We start from the raw sequence: 12,836 nt of genomic DNA on the forward strand, positions 1-12,836 counted from the left end.
GTGCATGATGATAAGTGGCTCCAATGATAATGTAACCAGGAATTTGGCCCCTGCAGTGGAGCATCCTTACAGTGAGTCTGTTGAATAAAAACGTCAACATTATTGTTATACAATTGTTAGTACAATTTTCACCTGAGTATCACAGGTATCTTCAGTACATGTAAAAAGCTAATTAAACAATAACTGACAATTCCAAGGGTGCCACCTAAGTAGCAAATGTAAGATAACTAAAAAAGTCAATAAATTTCATAACTTATTTTAAAAAAACAGATAAATAAATAAATAAATTATATATATATATATACACACACAATTAAAAAAGTTAGGAAAGATTGGCTGATTTATAAAGTACTATCTCCCACAATGGGGAGAGACATAGGCCATCGAATCTGTTTAATTTAGGAGAGTGAAGTAAAGTTTCACAAGCTTCTTTATAAAGAACACTCTAGAATGTGTATTAGTGGCTAAAACTTTGAACACTATTTTGTACATATCATCGACTTCATAACTAAAGGTTTTTAATGCTTCTCGTGATAAGTTAAAGTGTAAGTTTGATTCACTGGTGAGCCTCTCTAGATCCGTTACTAATGTCTGTGATAGATAGTGTAGTTATCAATATTTCCAGCCGTCCTCTAACAGACAGTAAACATTTTGTTTTTTCGAAAGGACATAATTTCGCCATTGCTCCGAATAAGGTACCCGTGATGGATTTTTTTCATAGCATAGACAGAGGTATTTGATCCTTATCCCAAAAAACAGCCAACAGGACGTGTTTTGAATGTGCAAAAAATTCTTTTTAATGCCAAGCCTCCTCATCCTAATCTATCTTACTCTGAATTTAAAGCACTGAAATCACTGAATAATAATAATTTAATTATTATGAAAGCTGACAAAGGGAAGGCTGTAGTTATTCAAGATAGAAGAGAATATGAGAGAAAAGGTGTCTATATTACTCTGCGACTATTCAACTTACAGGCCCTCCTCACATTGGATCTTACTGGGAGTCATTAAAAACACTCAATTCTCTTATAGATAATGTATCTATATGGGATGAAGATCAAAAGAAAAAACTTAAAACCTTCTTTGGTCATCCACTTAGATTGTATGGTCTTCCAAAAGTTCATAAACCAGGTATTCTGTTAAGACGAGTTGTCCACGTATAAAATTTCAAAATTTTTATCAAATTTACTCACTTCATTAACTAGAAGAACTGTTACTTATATAAAAAGTACTTTGGATTTCAAAAGTAAAATTTCGGATCTTCATTTGGACGCTTTGGATATGATTAGTTTAGATGTTTCATTATTTACTAATGTTCCTTTATCTGACAGCATTAAATTACTGCAACAAGAATTTCCTTCAGACATTGTTAAATATATGGTGTGCTTAAGGGTCAAAGCTGTATAACTGAGAGGAGACCTCCACATAGCCTTTGAAGGAATGCGAAGAACCAACCAGAGCTTCTGACCTAATGTCCAATCATCACCTTCTCATGTTGCACCCTGTTGGGTATCTACCTGAATACTGAACAAACGAGGATGGGCTGGCAATTTAGGATTTAGCAGACCAAATTGTATTCCTATTGGCTTAAACCAATATACAAAATGATGGTACAACATGACAAAATTTCATGCCGACTGGAGCGTCGCCCGGTTAAACAAGGCACCCGTTGTTTTCACCAGGGCGAACAGTGAAAAGTCAGCTACTGGAACAAATCTGAAAGCACACCCCAACTCAATATCACCAGAGTTAAAGATCGGTACTATCAACATAAGAAGCCTGAATGGCAAAGAAATGGAGCTAGCTGAGGAATTTTATAAATACCAGATCGACATAATAGGGGTGACTGAAACAAAAAAAGAAAAAAAACTGGTGAGATCTTTCTGAGCAATAAATACAAAATGCTATATTCAGGCAATGACAATCAAGGAAAAGAAGGAGTAGACATAGTATTGAACACAAAATACGAGGCTAATCTTCTTTTAGCCTCCTATTTGGCAGGCAGTCTCAAGTAGAGTAATGTGGGCAAATATCAGAATGGGGAATTGGACAATGAGACTTGTTTGTGCCTATGGTCCCACAGAAGGTTCTACTAAGGTAGAAGTGGAGGAATGTTTTGAGGATTTAGAGAAAGCATCTGACACAATGAAAGAGGAAAAGTTGGTCCTTGTTGGGGATCTAAATAGCAGAGTAGGAAATGATTGTCAGACATACAAAAATATTTTGGGAAAATTTAGAGAAAAGAGCAAAGCTAATAATAATGGCAAATACCTGTTAGATTTCTGCTCAGGGCATGGACTGGTCATTACTAACACCATGTTCCAACATAAAAATGTGCACAAAATCACATGGAGAGAAGAGACAAAGAATATGAAAAGTCTCATTGATTATGTTATTGTTGATAGTGATGTTTTCTCCCTGGTGCAGGATACCAGAGTGTACACAGGATTTGAAATTGGAAGTGATCACTATTTAATCTTGAGCAGGATAAAATTGAATTTCATATTGAAAAGAATAACATGTAAGAAAGTTTTAAAGTGAATAAAAGTTGAGCAGCTCTCAGATGTGAACTGTAAACTAAAATACACAAAGATTATTGAAGAAAAAATGAAAGAGTTTGAGAACAGGAACCAATCCTTGGAGATTCAGTGGCAAGCTATGAAGAAAACCCTATTTGATTCAGCCAGAGAGGCATGTGGTGAGGTTGCCTGCAAGGATAGAAAAATCAGAACTCCATGGTGGACACAGGAAGTTAAAGAGGCAGTGAAGGAAAAGAAGAAAGCATATCAAAAGTTCATGGCAAAAGAAAGCTAAACACTGTGTAAAACTAGGAGGTTGTTGAAGAAACTTAGAAATGGAGGAAAGAGTGCTGTAAAAGGAGTTAGAGATGATAAAAGTGATATGAAAATGGGAGAAAAAGATATCCTTGAAGTATGGAGTAATTACTTCAAAAAATTGCTAAATGAAACAAGCAGTTATGGCATAGTGGTAAAAAACACTCAATAGACATCTTTAGAAATGCATATCCATACTTGAAGTAGAAAAAGCCATCAATGGCTTGGAATGTGGCAAGTTAGCAGGAGTAGATGATATTCGACCAGAAATACTGAAGTATGGTGTTATAAAAACATTACAGTGGCTGCTCTGCATAGTTCAGAAGGCCTGGACAGAGGGACGAATTCCCGATGATTTTAGTAGAGCTCTAATAGTACCCATATATAAAAAGTTAATGTGGGAATTACAGAGGTATTTCCCTATTGAGTGTTCCTGGTAAGAATTATGCCAGTATACTTGAGAAACAGTTGAGATGAATTGTGTGAAGAAAAGCTTGATGAAGAACAAGCTGGATTCAGGACAAATAGAGGCTGTCAGGATCAGATCTTCACTTTACGACAAACAGCTGAGAAAGCATGGGAATATAACAAAGATCTGTATTTAAGTGTTGTTGATCTGGAAAAGGTATATGACCAGGTGCCAAGAGAGAAGCTATTCAATATGCTGCAGTTATATGCTGTCAATGGGGCATTATATCAAGCAAAACTTCGTCTTTATATGAGTTGTAAGTCAGCAGTTAGAATTGAATGAAATACAGGAAGATGATTTAATGTTAAATCTGGTGTGAGACAAGGATGTACATTACCACATCTGTTATTCATTATCTATATGGATCACATTATGAAGGAATGTTGTATTAAACATGATATCAGAATTGAAGATGTTAATGTATGCTCTTTGCTTTATGCGGAAAATGTTATACTTCTAAATAAATCAGCTACAAGTTTGGAAGATTCCCTGACTAAATTGAATAACTGTTGGAATAGATATGGTATGAAAGTCAGCAATAAAAGGACAAAGACAATGAAAATAGGTAGAATTGTTGAAAATGTCAACTGTGTTGTGAATGGAGAACCTGTGGAACAAGTAAAACATTTCAGCTACTTAGGCACGATTTTTACTGAAGATGGTAAATTAAATATGGAAATAGACAACAGAATCAACAAAGCTGGTATGGTTGGAAGTCAGTTGAATAAATTCATATGGAATAAGAGAGAAATTAGTCGGAACACTAAATTAGCTGTGAACAAGACAGTGTTCAAACCAGTTTTAACTTATGGATCTGAGAGCTGGGTCAGAAGTAACACTTGATGAAAGACTAGAGACCGCAGATATGAGAGTCCTGAGAAAGATTAGAGGTGTGAACAGATGGTATCAATGGCAATATCATATTGAAAATGATTATATTATGAAACAACTAGACATTGTCAGCATCCAGGAATGCGTTAGCAGAGCTAATCTCAGGTGGTATGGTCACTTAAACAGAATGGGCGAGGAAAGATTAGCAAATTAAGTGTTCTCTGCCAGGTTGCCTGGAAAACGACCCAGAGAAAGACCAAGATATAGGTAGATTGATACGGTACAAAGTGCCTTAGACGATAGAAGTAAAAGATCTGATAATGTTGGAGTCTTGACAGGTAACACTGATTTGGAGGAAAATTGTAGATAGGAAGTTAGTAATGATGTAATTTTTCATGTAGTACTATCATATCCTGTACACCCTTTGAGGGTGCATGTCAAGAATTTGATGATGATGATGATTGTATAAATATTTGATTTTGTAATACATTCTGGTTATTTTCCCTTTGAAACAAGTTATATCAACAAATTGAAGGAACAGCAATGGGCAATCCTATTTCTCGTGTAATTGCCAACTTCTTTATGGAGCACTTTGAACAACATATTTTTGACATTTCCCCTAGACCTACTCATTGCTTCAGATATGTAGATGTCATTTTTGCTATCTGGAATGGCTCTTCTGATGAATTACAACTAATTAAATGCACTTAAATGCAAAGTCCAGTTAACCCAGAAGTTGGAAGTAAATAAGCAGTTAAGCTTTTTAGATTTTTTAATTCTTCGCCAACCAGATGGTAACCTACATTTCTCATTCTATAGGAAGAAGACTCATACAGGCCATTATATCAGTGCTGAATCTCATCACCATCCCAGTCAAAAGGCAGGAACTATTAAAACACTGGTTCATCGGGCCCACTCCTTTTGTTTTTCAGATGAACTATTACAGAAAGAATTGCAATATATTATTTCCTCTTTTTTATCTAATGGATATAGGAATTCCTTCATCAAAAGGGCTTTGAGTAGTTTTGATATATTTTCTTCTTCAAATATAGAAGTAATTCCTATCCCTTATGTGCAAGGCATTGGCGAACACATAGCAAAAGTTTTAAAACCACTAAATATTTTGGTTGCCTTTCGACCAATCAGAAAAATCTCCACCTTCTCCAAAGTTCAAGCTTCCACATCTCAGTTATCCAGGTGTCTACCAGATTCCTTACTCTTGTGGGTTATCTTTCGAATAAACAGGAAGATCAGCTTTTCTAGAACACCAGTCTGATATTCAATACCTTGAACCTGAACAGTCTGGACTTGCAGAGCATGCTATCAACACTAGACATAGAGTTCATTGGAACATGATGAGAGTCCTTCACAAAAGTCGTTTCCTCATGGAACAGCTTTGTAGAGAAACGTGAAACTTTACTTCACTCTCCTAACTTAAACAGATCCGATGATCTATCCCATTTGTGGAAAATAGTACTTTATAAATCAGCTAATCTTTCCTAACCCTCTAGTTGTGTGTGTATATATATATATATATATATATATATATATATATATATATAAAATTTATTTATCTTTTTTTTTTTTTTTTAAACAAGTTAGGAAATTAATTGACCTTTTTTAGTTATCTTGCATTAGCTACTTAGGTGGTGCCTTTTGGAATTGTCAGTTATTGTTTAATTAGCTTTTTACATGTACTGAAGATCCCTGTGATACTCAGGTGAAAATTCTACTAATAAAGAATATATTACGTGAGTTAATTCCGTTATTATAATTTTAATTAATCACAGTGCACCTAGAAACAAACAAAACAAGTTTCTTTTCCTCCTCCTTTATCCCTACAACTGCTGCACTGTGGAACAGTCTTCCCCCTGCTGTGTTTCCCAAGGAATACAATTTACAGTCATTTAAATCAAATGTAAACCTCCTTTCCCAACCCACTACCCATACATGGCACAAATGTACTATAGGTTGATCAACCAACCTCTTGTATATGGGTGCAACATTAAAAAAAAAAAAAAAAAAAAAGTCAAATAAAAAGTTGTATAAAAGCAATTGCTATGATCATTATACTTCTGAGATAACATCTAAGCTCAAAATCAAAAGTGAATTTAAGCTTTAATTCAAAGGAAAGTGGTCTGAAAAGTCAATTGATAAAAGATAAACTCATGTAATTGCTATAGTTTCACATTTTTTGTTTTTTAGTGGTTATTTTACAAAATCATAATCTGCACATAAAATTTATAGATATTTAACATATTTATGCTTTTACATACATTTATTTGGGTCTTAGCACTTAAAGTAAATTTTATAGACTTGACATCATTACAATTACTTACTATCCATACTGACTTATGTTAGTTATAATTTATGATTGAATAACTTACAAGGCGCAGCACAGTTATTACATGAATAAGTATAATATTCTCACATCTTGTTCATTTTAGGTTTTTTTAAATGTATTTAAAAGTATTAAATATGTCTTTGCATTTTTACAGGTTAGCACACAATAGTCCAAAAATTTCTTCTAGAGAAATGTCAAAGAAAAAGTCTCCTCCTGAAATTCTCACTGAACAGTGGTGTTCAGAGCAGAAAAATATAAATTTGAAATCTGAATACCAGAGAAAATCCATGGAGCAAGGGACAGTGAATTCTACACCAAATCACAGAAATTTCAGGAATGATAACAGTCCAGAAAAAATGCTATGCTCTGAGTGTGTTAAACAAAATGAAAATTGTGATTTAGGAGTAAATCAGGAACAAGAAGTAGTGTTTATGCTAGGTGACAGTCCTTTTTCAGAACATTTGTGTACATCTAAAGTTAAGGAAGCAAAAAGAACAGAAAAAACTCCAGATTTGGAGTCACCTGATAACAGTCCAGGAGTGCAAAGCCTTGGTTATGGGTCATTTTTAGAAAATGTAGATTTGGAAAAGAAATTGAATAAGTCCAATGAAAAAATAGAGTATGATAAAGAAAGAGAGCAATCTCTATTTGCTGAAGAATATGCTAAACAAGATTTGAAAGAACAACAAGCAACGAAAATGCATTCTGACTCTGAAGATTTATATATCAACTCTTCAGAACATTATTTAATGTACAGAAATAAGTTAAGATTCTCTGATGATATGCAAAATCTCAAAGTTCCTTTTGTTCTCGAGGAAGAAACTGAAAATGATATTAGTAGTGGTGATGCTGGCAACAAATGTAATGTGAAAAATGTAAAAACTGATAACTTGTTGCACAGCTGTGAGCAACCATTTGTATGTGGTCTGGACCTTTCTCATGTTAACTCTGATAGGTTAGAACAAAACACTCAGTCATTAACACTGTCTGACAATCAGGAAAAATTGCGGAATGTTACTCCCAATACACTGATTGAGGAAAAGGAGTCTTCTGCTTCATCATCCAAAGTTTCATTTACAGAAGAAAAGTTCAGTTTACATGGTACAAATCACACATTGCCTTTTATTTCTCAAAAACTTAATAAAACTTCTAGTGAATTCTGTACTCAAAAAACTAAGCCTGATGCTGTTAGCAGTGATTGCCAGAGTTGTACGCCAGAAGAGGGATATCATAGCATTGAGGAATCAATCAAGTGTCATTCAAGTTTTTCACATTCGTCACCCTTAGGCGATTTGTTAAAAACTGAAGAAAAAGATGTTCCTTTGGGACTTTCAGAAATGCCACTTATAGGGTAAGTTCTTGTCATATTATATTATTTTACTGGTGGTTGTTGTTCTAAAAGGCCCACATAAATCGGAATTTATCATATTAGGGTAACTTGATTTTGTTCTTTGCATATGTATACTATTTTATTCCCTTATGAACTATTCTGAAAGGGATACATAGCATTTTATGAATTTGTAGACTTTAATTGATAATTGTTTATTATAGCTTGAATTCTTAGGGATGATGATTGTTGTGTGATACACACAATGGGTGTGTATCACAAATGTACTGTTAATTGAAATCCTTGATTTACTAAAGTCACACTTTCCCCCTGATATATTTGAACTATTTAAATTCATAGTACATGTAGGTTATTTCATATGGAAAGGGAAAATATACAAACAATTAGATGGGACAGTAATGGGCTCCTCCCCTTAGCCAATTTCTACATAGAACACTTGGAAAAGCTAGGCCAAAGCAATATGCTAAATTTAGTGAATATTAAATCCAGCATAATTTCAGAGCCGAATACAGACACTAGAAAAATTTTGTATTGAAAATTGACCAGAGAGCGTGCAGGAATACACTCTCTGCAATACTATATACTAAAATACTAAATGCTCCACAGAAATCCCCTCCATTGCCTACCACACAAGACTACAGCAGAACTGTCACCATCCCATACATTCAAGGCATATCTGAAAAGATATCTAAAGTGCTTAATAAACATCAACTATGCACCATATTTAAACCTTATGTCAAATTGGCAACTTTCATCCATTCACCAACAGAATCCCTTCTTTATCACATCCAGGACTCTATAAAGTGCCTTGTTCGTGTGACCAAACTTACTATGGACATTCGCCTCAGTGAATATAACAAATACATCCGGCACTGTCGTTACGGCAAGTCTGGTCTAGCAGACCATGTCTTAGATACCTTGCACACAGGAAAAAATGGAAGTACTACACAGAACTTGTTATAAGTCAGAGAGATTGTTTTTGGAATCAACAGAAGCCTTGAAACATACTCCAAACCTCAACAAGTATGGCTGTATAAATTTACCAAAAATTTGGGAGACAGTCATCTTAAGATCTAATACTTGCTTTCTCTCTGTTTTTTTTTTTTTTTTTAATCATAGATGGTGCCTAATTAGAACTTTAGTCTTTGTGTTGTCTGTTGCAACTGTTTAAACTAGTCCCATTATTATATCAGAGTGTTCTTGTTTTGCTTTGTTGTCAGATATAATACAAGTGAAATATCAGCAAATAAGTTAATAATTTTCTTATCAGTCTGTGTTCTCATCAATACTGTTAAATATAAATTAACATGTATGGTGAACACATAAACCTTTCCATGCACTCCTATGACCCAGATTAAGAAATCAAACACTCTTATAGATAATGTTTCTAATTTGGATGAGGAAACCAAGAAGAAACACTAGTGTTACCATGGGCATCCCCTCACTTATTATGGACTACCAAAAGTCCAAAAAATGAATATTCCATTACTTCCTGTGGTGGACTGTATTGGCTCTCCATTTTCCAAAACACTATTCCAAACTGCTTTCAGCATTCATAGGAAAGTAATCTTTATTGATCAAAAATAGTTCTCATTTTAAAGAAAATATATCAGAGCTTCATCTTTGCCCAGGTGAGCTCCTTTTTAGCTTAGATATTGTTGTGTCCTTATTAACAAAAGTTCCTTTACATCAGTGTTTCTTAACCTGAGCACTAGCTTCCCCCCCCCAGGGGCACTGGGGGACGTAAGCAGTAGGGGCACTGAAAGGGGGGGGGGGTAAGCATTATAATGCTACTAATATAATAAAAGCAAAAATTCCATATTTAAACAAGCATCAGTATTTATATTGTAAGTTTGGCAACACTATTTCAGAATAGTGTATGTCTGGCAACACTGTTCAAATTTATTCGCTACTATTTTTCAGAATTTTTACATTGAAAGTTAAGTAATTGGGCTACTTTTGGGTCTGAATTTTCTACATCGAAAATAATTAATTTGGGCTATTTTTAGCAGAATCCTCTACTTTTATAAGCTTTATCTCTTACTTTTACTAATGCCTATCTGACAACTGTGGTTTGCAGATTAAATCTAGCCCATGGTATCGTGTGGCGCACCTCGTTGATATTTTGTAACACTGTAGCCATTAAAATGAGTGAAAAAAGAAAGTGTCGTCTATATTCAAGTGAATATTTAAAATATGGAGCTATTCCATCTATAAATAATGAGCAGTTACCAATGTGGTTAATATGTGAAAAAACTTTCTTAACAAAGGAATGAAGCCTTCAAGAATGATTGAGCATTTAAGAGCAAAGCATCCAAATAAAGCAAAAATGGATGTGGAGTACTTTTGCAAATTAAAGACTAAATTTAAAAATCATCCTGAACTTAAAGGGTTGGTCTCAAAACAAAGTAACCCAACAAGAGAAGGTATTTGTTATGTCTTGAAAACTTTCAAAATTAATTGACAAATGTGGAAAGCCACATTTGTTGGCTTTCCACATTTGTCACAGTTATTGGCAAAACCAGCTATAAATGAAATTTTAGATATGATGATCAATTCATCTCAGCAATAGTTGATAATTTAAAAACCATAGACTTTACTTAGGGCCATGTAGCTCAGTGGAAATGGCACTTGCATCTCCTGTGCTAGGCCACAGGAAGATAGACTTATAGTTCAAGTCCAGTTGCCGACTGTAGGAACTTTTTTCTAGGACTTTCTCCGACCGGTTCCCGAGTTTTGATCTCTGGTAAGGGCAAGCAGGTTTTTTTCTCCCAGAAACTCGAGAAAATCGACCATAGCACCTACATTATTTTTCAGACTGTAACATATCCTGTTAGTGTTAGGTAAGGAAGATGGCAGCACTTGTTTGCCTGTCTCTTCATTGGTGATAGTCTATAATTAATGATAGACATGAGCCAGGTTAGTTTATTATTATTATAGAATTTTCTTTGCAACTTGATGAGACAACTTTACTCTTGACAACGAAGCTTTGTTAATGGCCTATGTGCGTTATATAAATACTAATGAAGAGATTATTGAAGAATTTCTATTTGCTGAACAGCTGAAAACTGACACAAAAGGTTCTACAATTTTTAAGGTTGTTAAAGACTTTTTAATGCTAAAAAGATTCCTCTCACAAATACTATTGCGTGTACAACTGATGGAGCACCAGCTATAATTGGTTGTCACCATGGATCTATAGCACATTTAAGAAGCAGTTCCAAATATCTTTACAATTCACTGTATTCTTCATAAACAACAATTAGCTTCAAATTTACAAAACATCTTAGCAGTAGACTAGATAAAACTTTGGATGATGTTATTAAAGCAATGAATAAAATAAAAGCCCAGTCATCGAATACCTATATTTTTCGGAAACTTTGCCATGAAAATGAAAAAGAATTTGATTGTCTTTTGCTTCATACTGAAGTCAGATGGCCTATCAAGTCAACCTTCCTTATTAATGGATTTACTGAATCGTATGTCAACAAGATCATTAATAATTTCATTGTAATCTGCTTCTCATCGAAGTATTGATACAGAGGTGGTCTGTGGTGTCCCCATTCCCTATATTAAAAGCGTCTCAGAAGGTATAGCCAAACTTATATTTTTTTAGAGCTTAGATTTTTTTTTTTTTAAATGTGAGCCCATTTGAGGTTGGTTAATCACAGCCTATAATACGTTGGTACTGTGTATCGGCAGTGGGTTGGGAAAGGAGAAACTTGTTTATATTTGATTAAAAGCCTGTATGTTGTATTCCTTGGGAACACATTAAAATTAATTGACAATACAGCAGTAGCAGGGATGAAAGAAGAGGAAAAGAAAGTTGTTCTGTGGGTTTCAAGGTGTGCTGTGAGGGAATGTTGGGAAGCAGCTGCACATATTCCAACTGAATTAGTACTGAGTGGGGGAATTACTGATGCTATTTCAGATGAACATTTGCCATGGAAATATTTATAGAATACATGTATTGCAGAAACCAAATGCCTGTGCAAAAGTGGGAGGAGTGAGTTGGTAAGAAATGGGTTATTAATCAATCAAATTGCTATCCTCTGTATTGAGTGGGTCCCACTCTAAATGTGAGAGAGCAGTATTTGATAGCTGGGTGGATTTGTGATTTGTATAAGGTTAACAACTGTTCAGGTGTCAAGAGCAAAAGAGAAATCCTAAGTTTTTAGAAGCTGAGGATGCAATGGTTGTGATGTGTTTATGCCAGGAGAGACTTAATATCAGGGTGATTCCAAGAATAGAAATCTTATCTGGAAATCTGAGTGTTGTCAAAGATAATACTGACTGAGAAAAAATGATTCTTTCTTTTGTGAGAAACGAGGCAAACTGGGTTTTGCTGGCATTGAAATTGACGAAATGATCTGAACTACACTGGAGGATGGCTCAGATATCAGAATTGAGGGCAGTGGTGGTTGATATTCTGTAGGTTAAGGTGATTTATGTAGAATAAGGTTTGTCATATAAAAGGGAGGAGTGCAGTGTGCTGTTATCTGCAAAACTGGAAGAGGATTGTTGAGATAACAGAACTTTTTGGAACCCTGGCATTAGTTGAATGGTGAAAGGATAAGGAACCATCATACATAGTGTGCGTGTGTGTCCAGACATAAAACTGTCAATCCAACTGCAGAAGTCTTCGGACAGACCAAATGATCGGAGTTTTAGTAAGCCTTTGTAGTCAAAAACTTGGGAAATATCAAGGGCACCACTTGAGATTCACCAGACTTCTCCACGGCATTAGTCTAGAGATGAGTGATATATGTGAGTGGATCTCCTGTTAATGGGCAGCAACAGAATCCATACTGGTGATTTATTAGCTGGGTGCCTTTGAGGTATTGTAGGAGTTGGAATTGATGGTTCTCTCCATTATTTTAGATAGTGCTGAGGTGAGTCAGATAGGCTGGTAGTTTGATGGCAGTGATTTGTCACCCTTCTTGGGAATGAGGTGAAAACAGGCCAATTTCCAGGCTGTGGGATAGATACTGCTGGAGTAAGAGAATTTAT

General features: G+C 34.9%; 1 protein-coding gene across 1 annotated transcript in view; it reads left to right on the top strand.

The window, feature by feature from the left end:
- LOC150096301 (folliculin-interacting protein 1-like) overlaps positions 1-12,836 on the top strand; it is a 159,922-nt gene that overhangs the window by 94,480 nt on the left and 52,606 nt on the right. Inside the window, exon 7 of the mRNA XM_090409026.1 lies at positions 6,633-7,829. Coding sequence (XP_090265152.1) covers positions 6,633-7,829 — 1,197 coding nt within the window. The remainder of the gene's footprint in view (positions 1-6,632; positions 7,830-12,836) is intronic.

The sequence above is a fragment of the Typopeltis vanoorti genome, chromosome 19 (genome assembly GCF_054136105.1).
Source record: "Typopeltis vanoorti isolate ZY-2024b chromosome 19, IOZ_Tvanoo_1.0, whole genome shotgun sequence".
Lineage (NCBI taxonomy): Eukaryota > Metazoa > Arthropoda > Arachnida > Uropygi > Thelyphonidae > Typopeltis > Typopeltis vanoorti.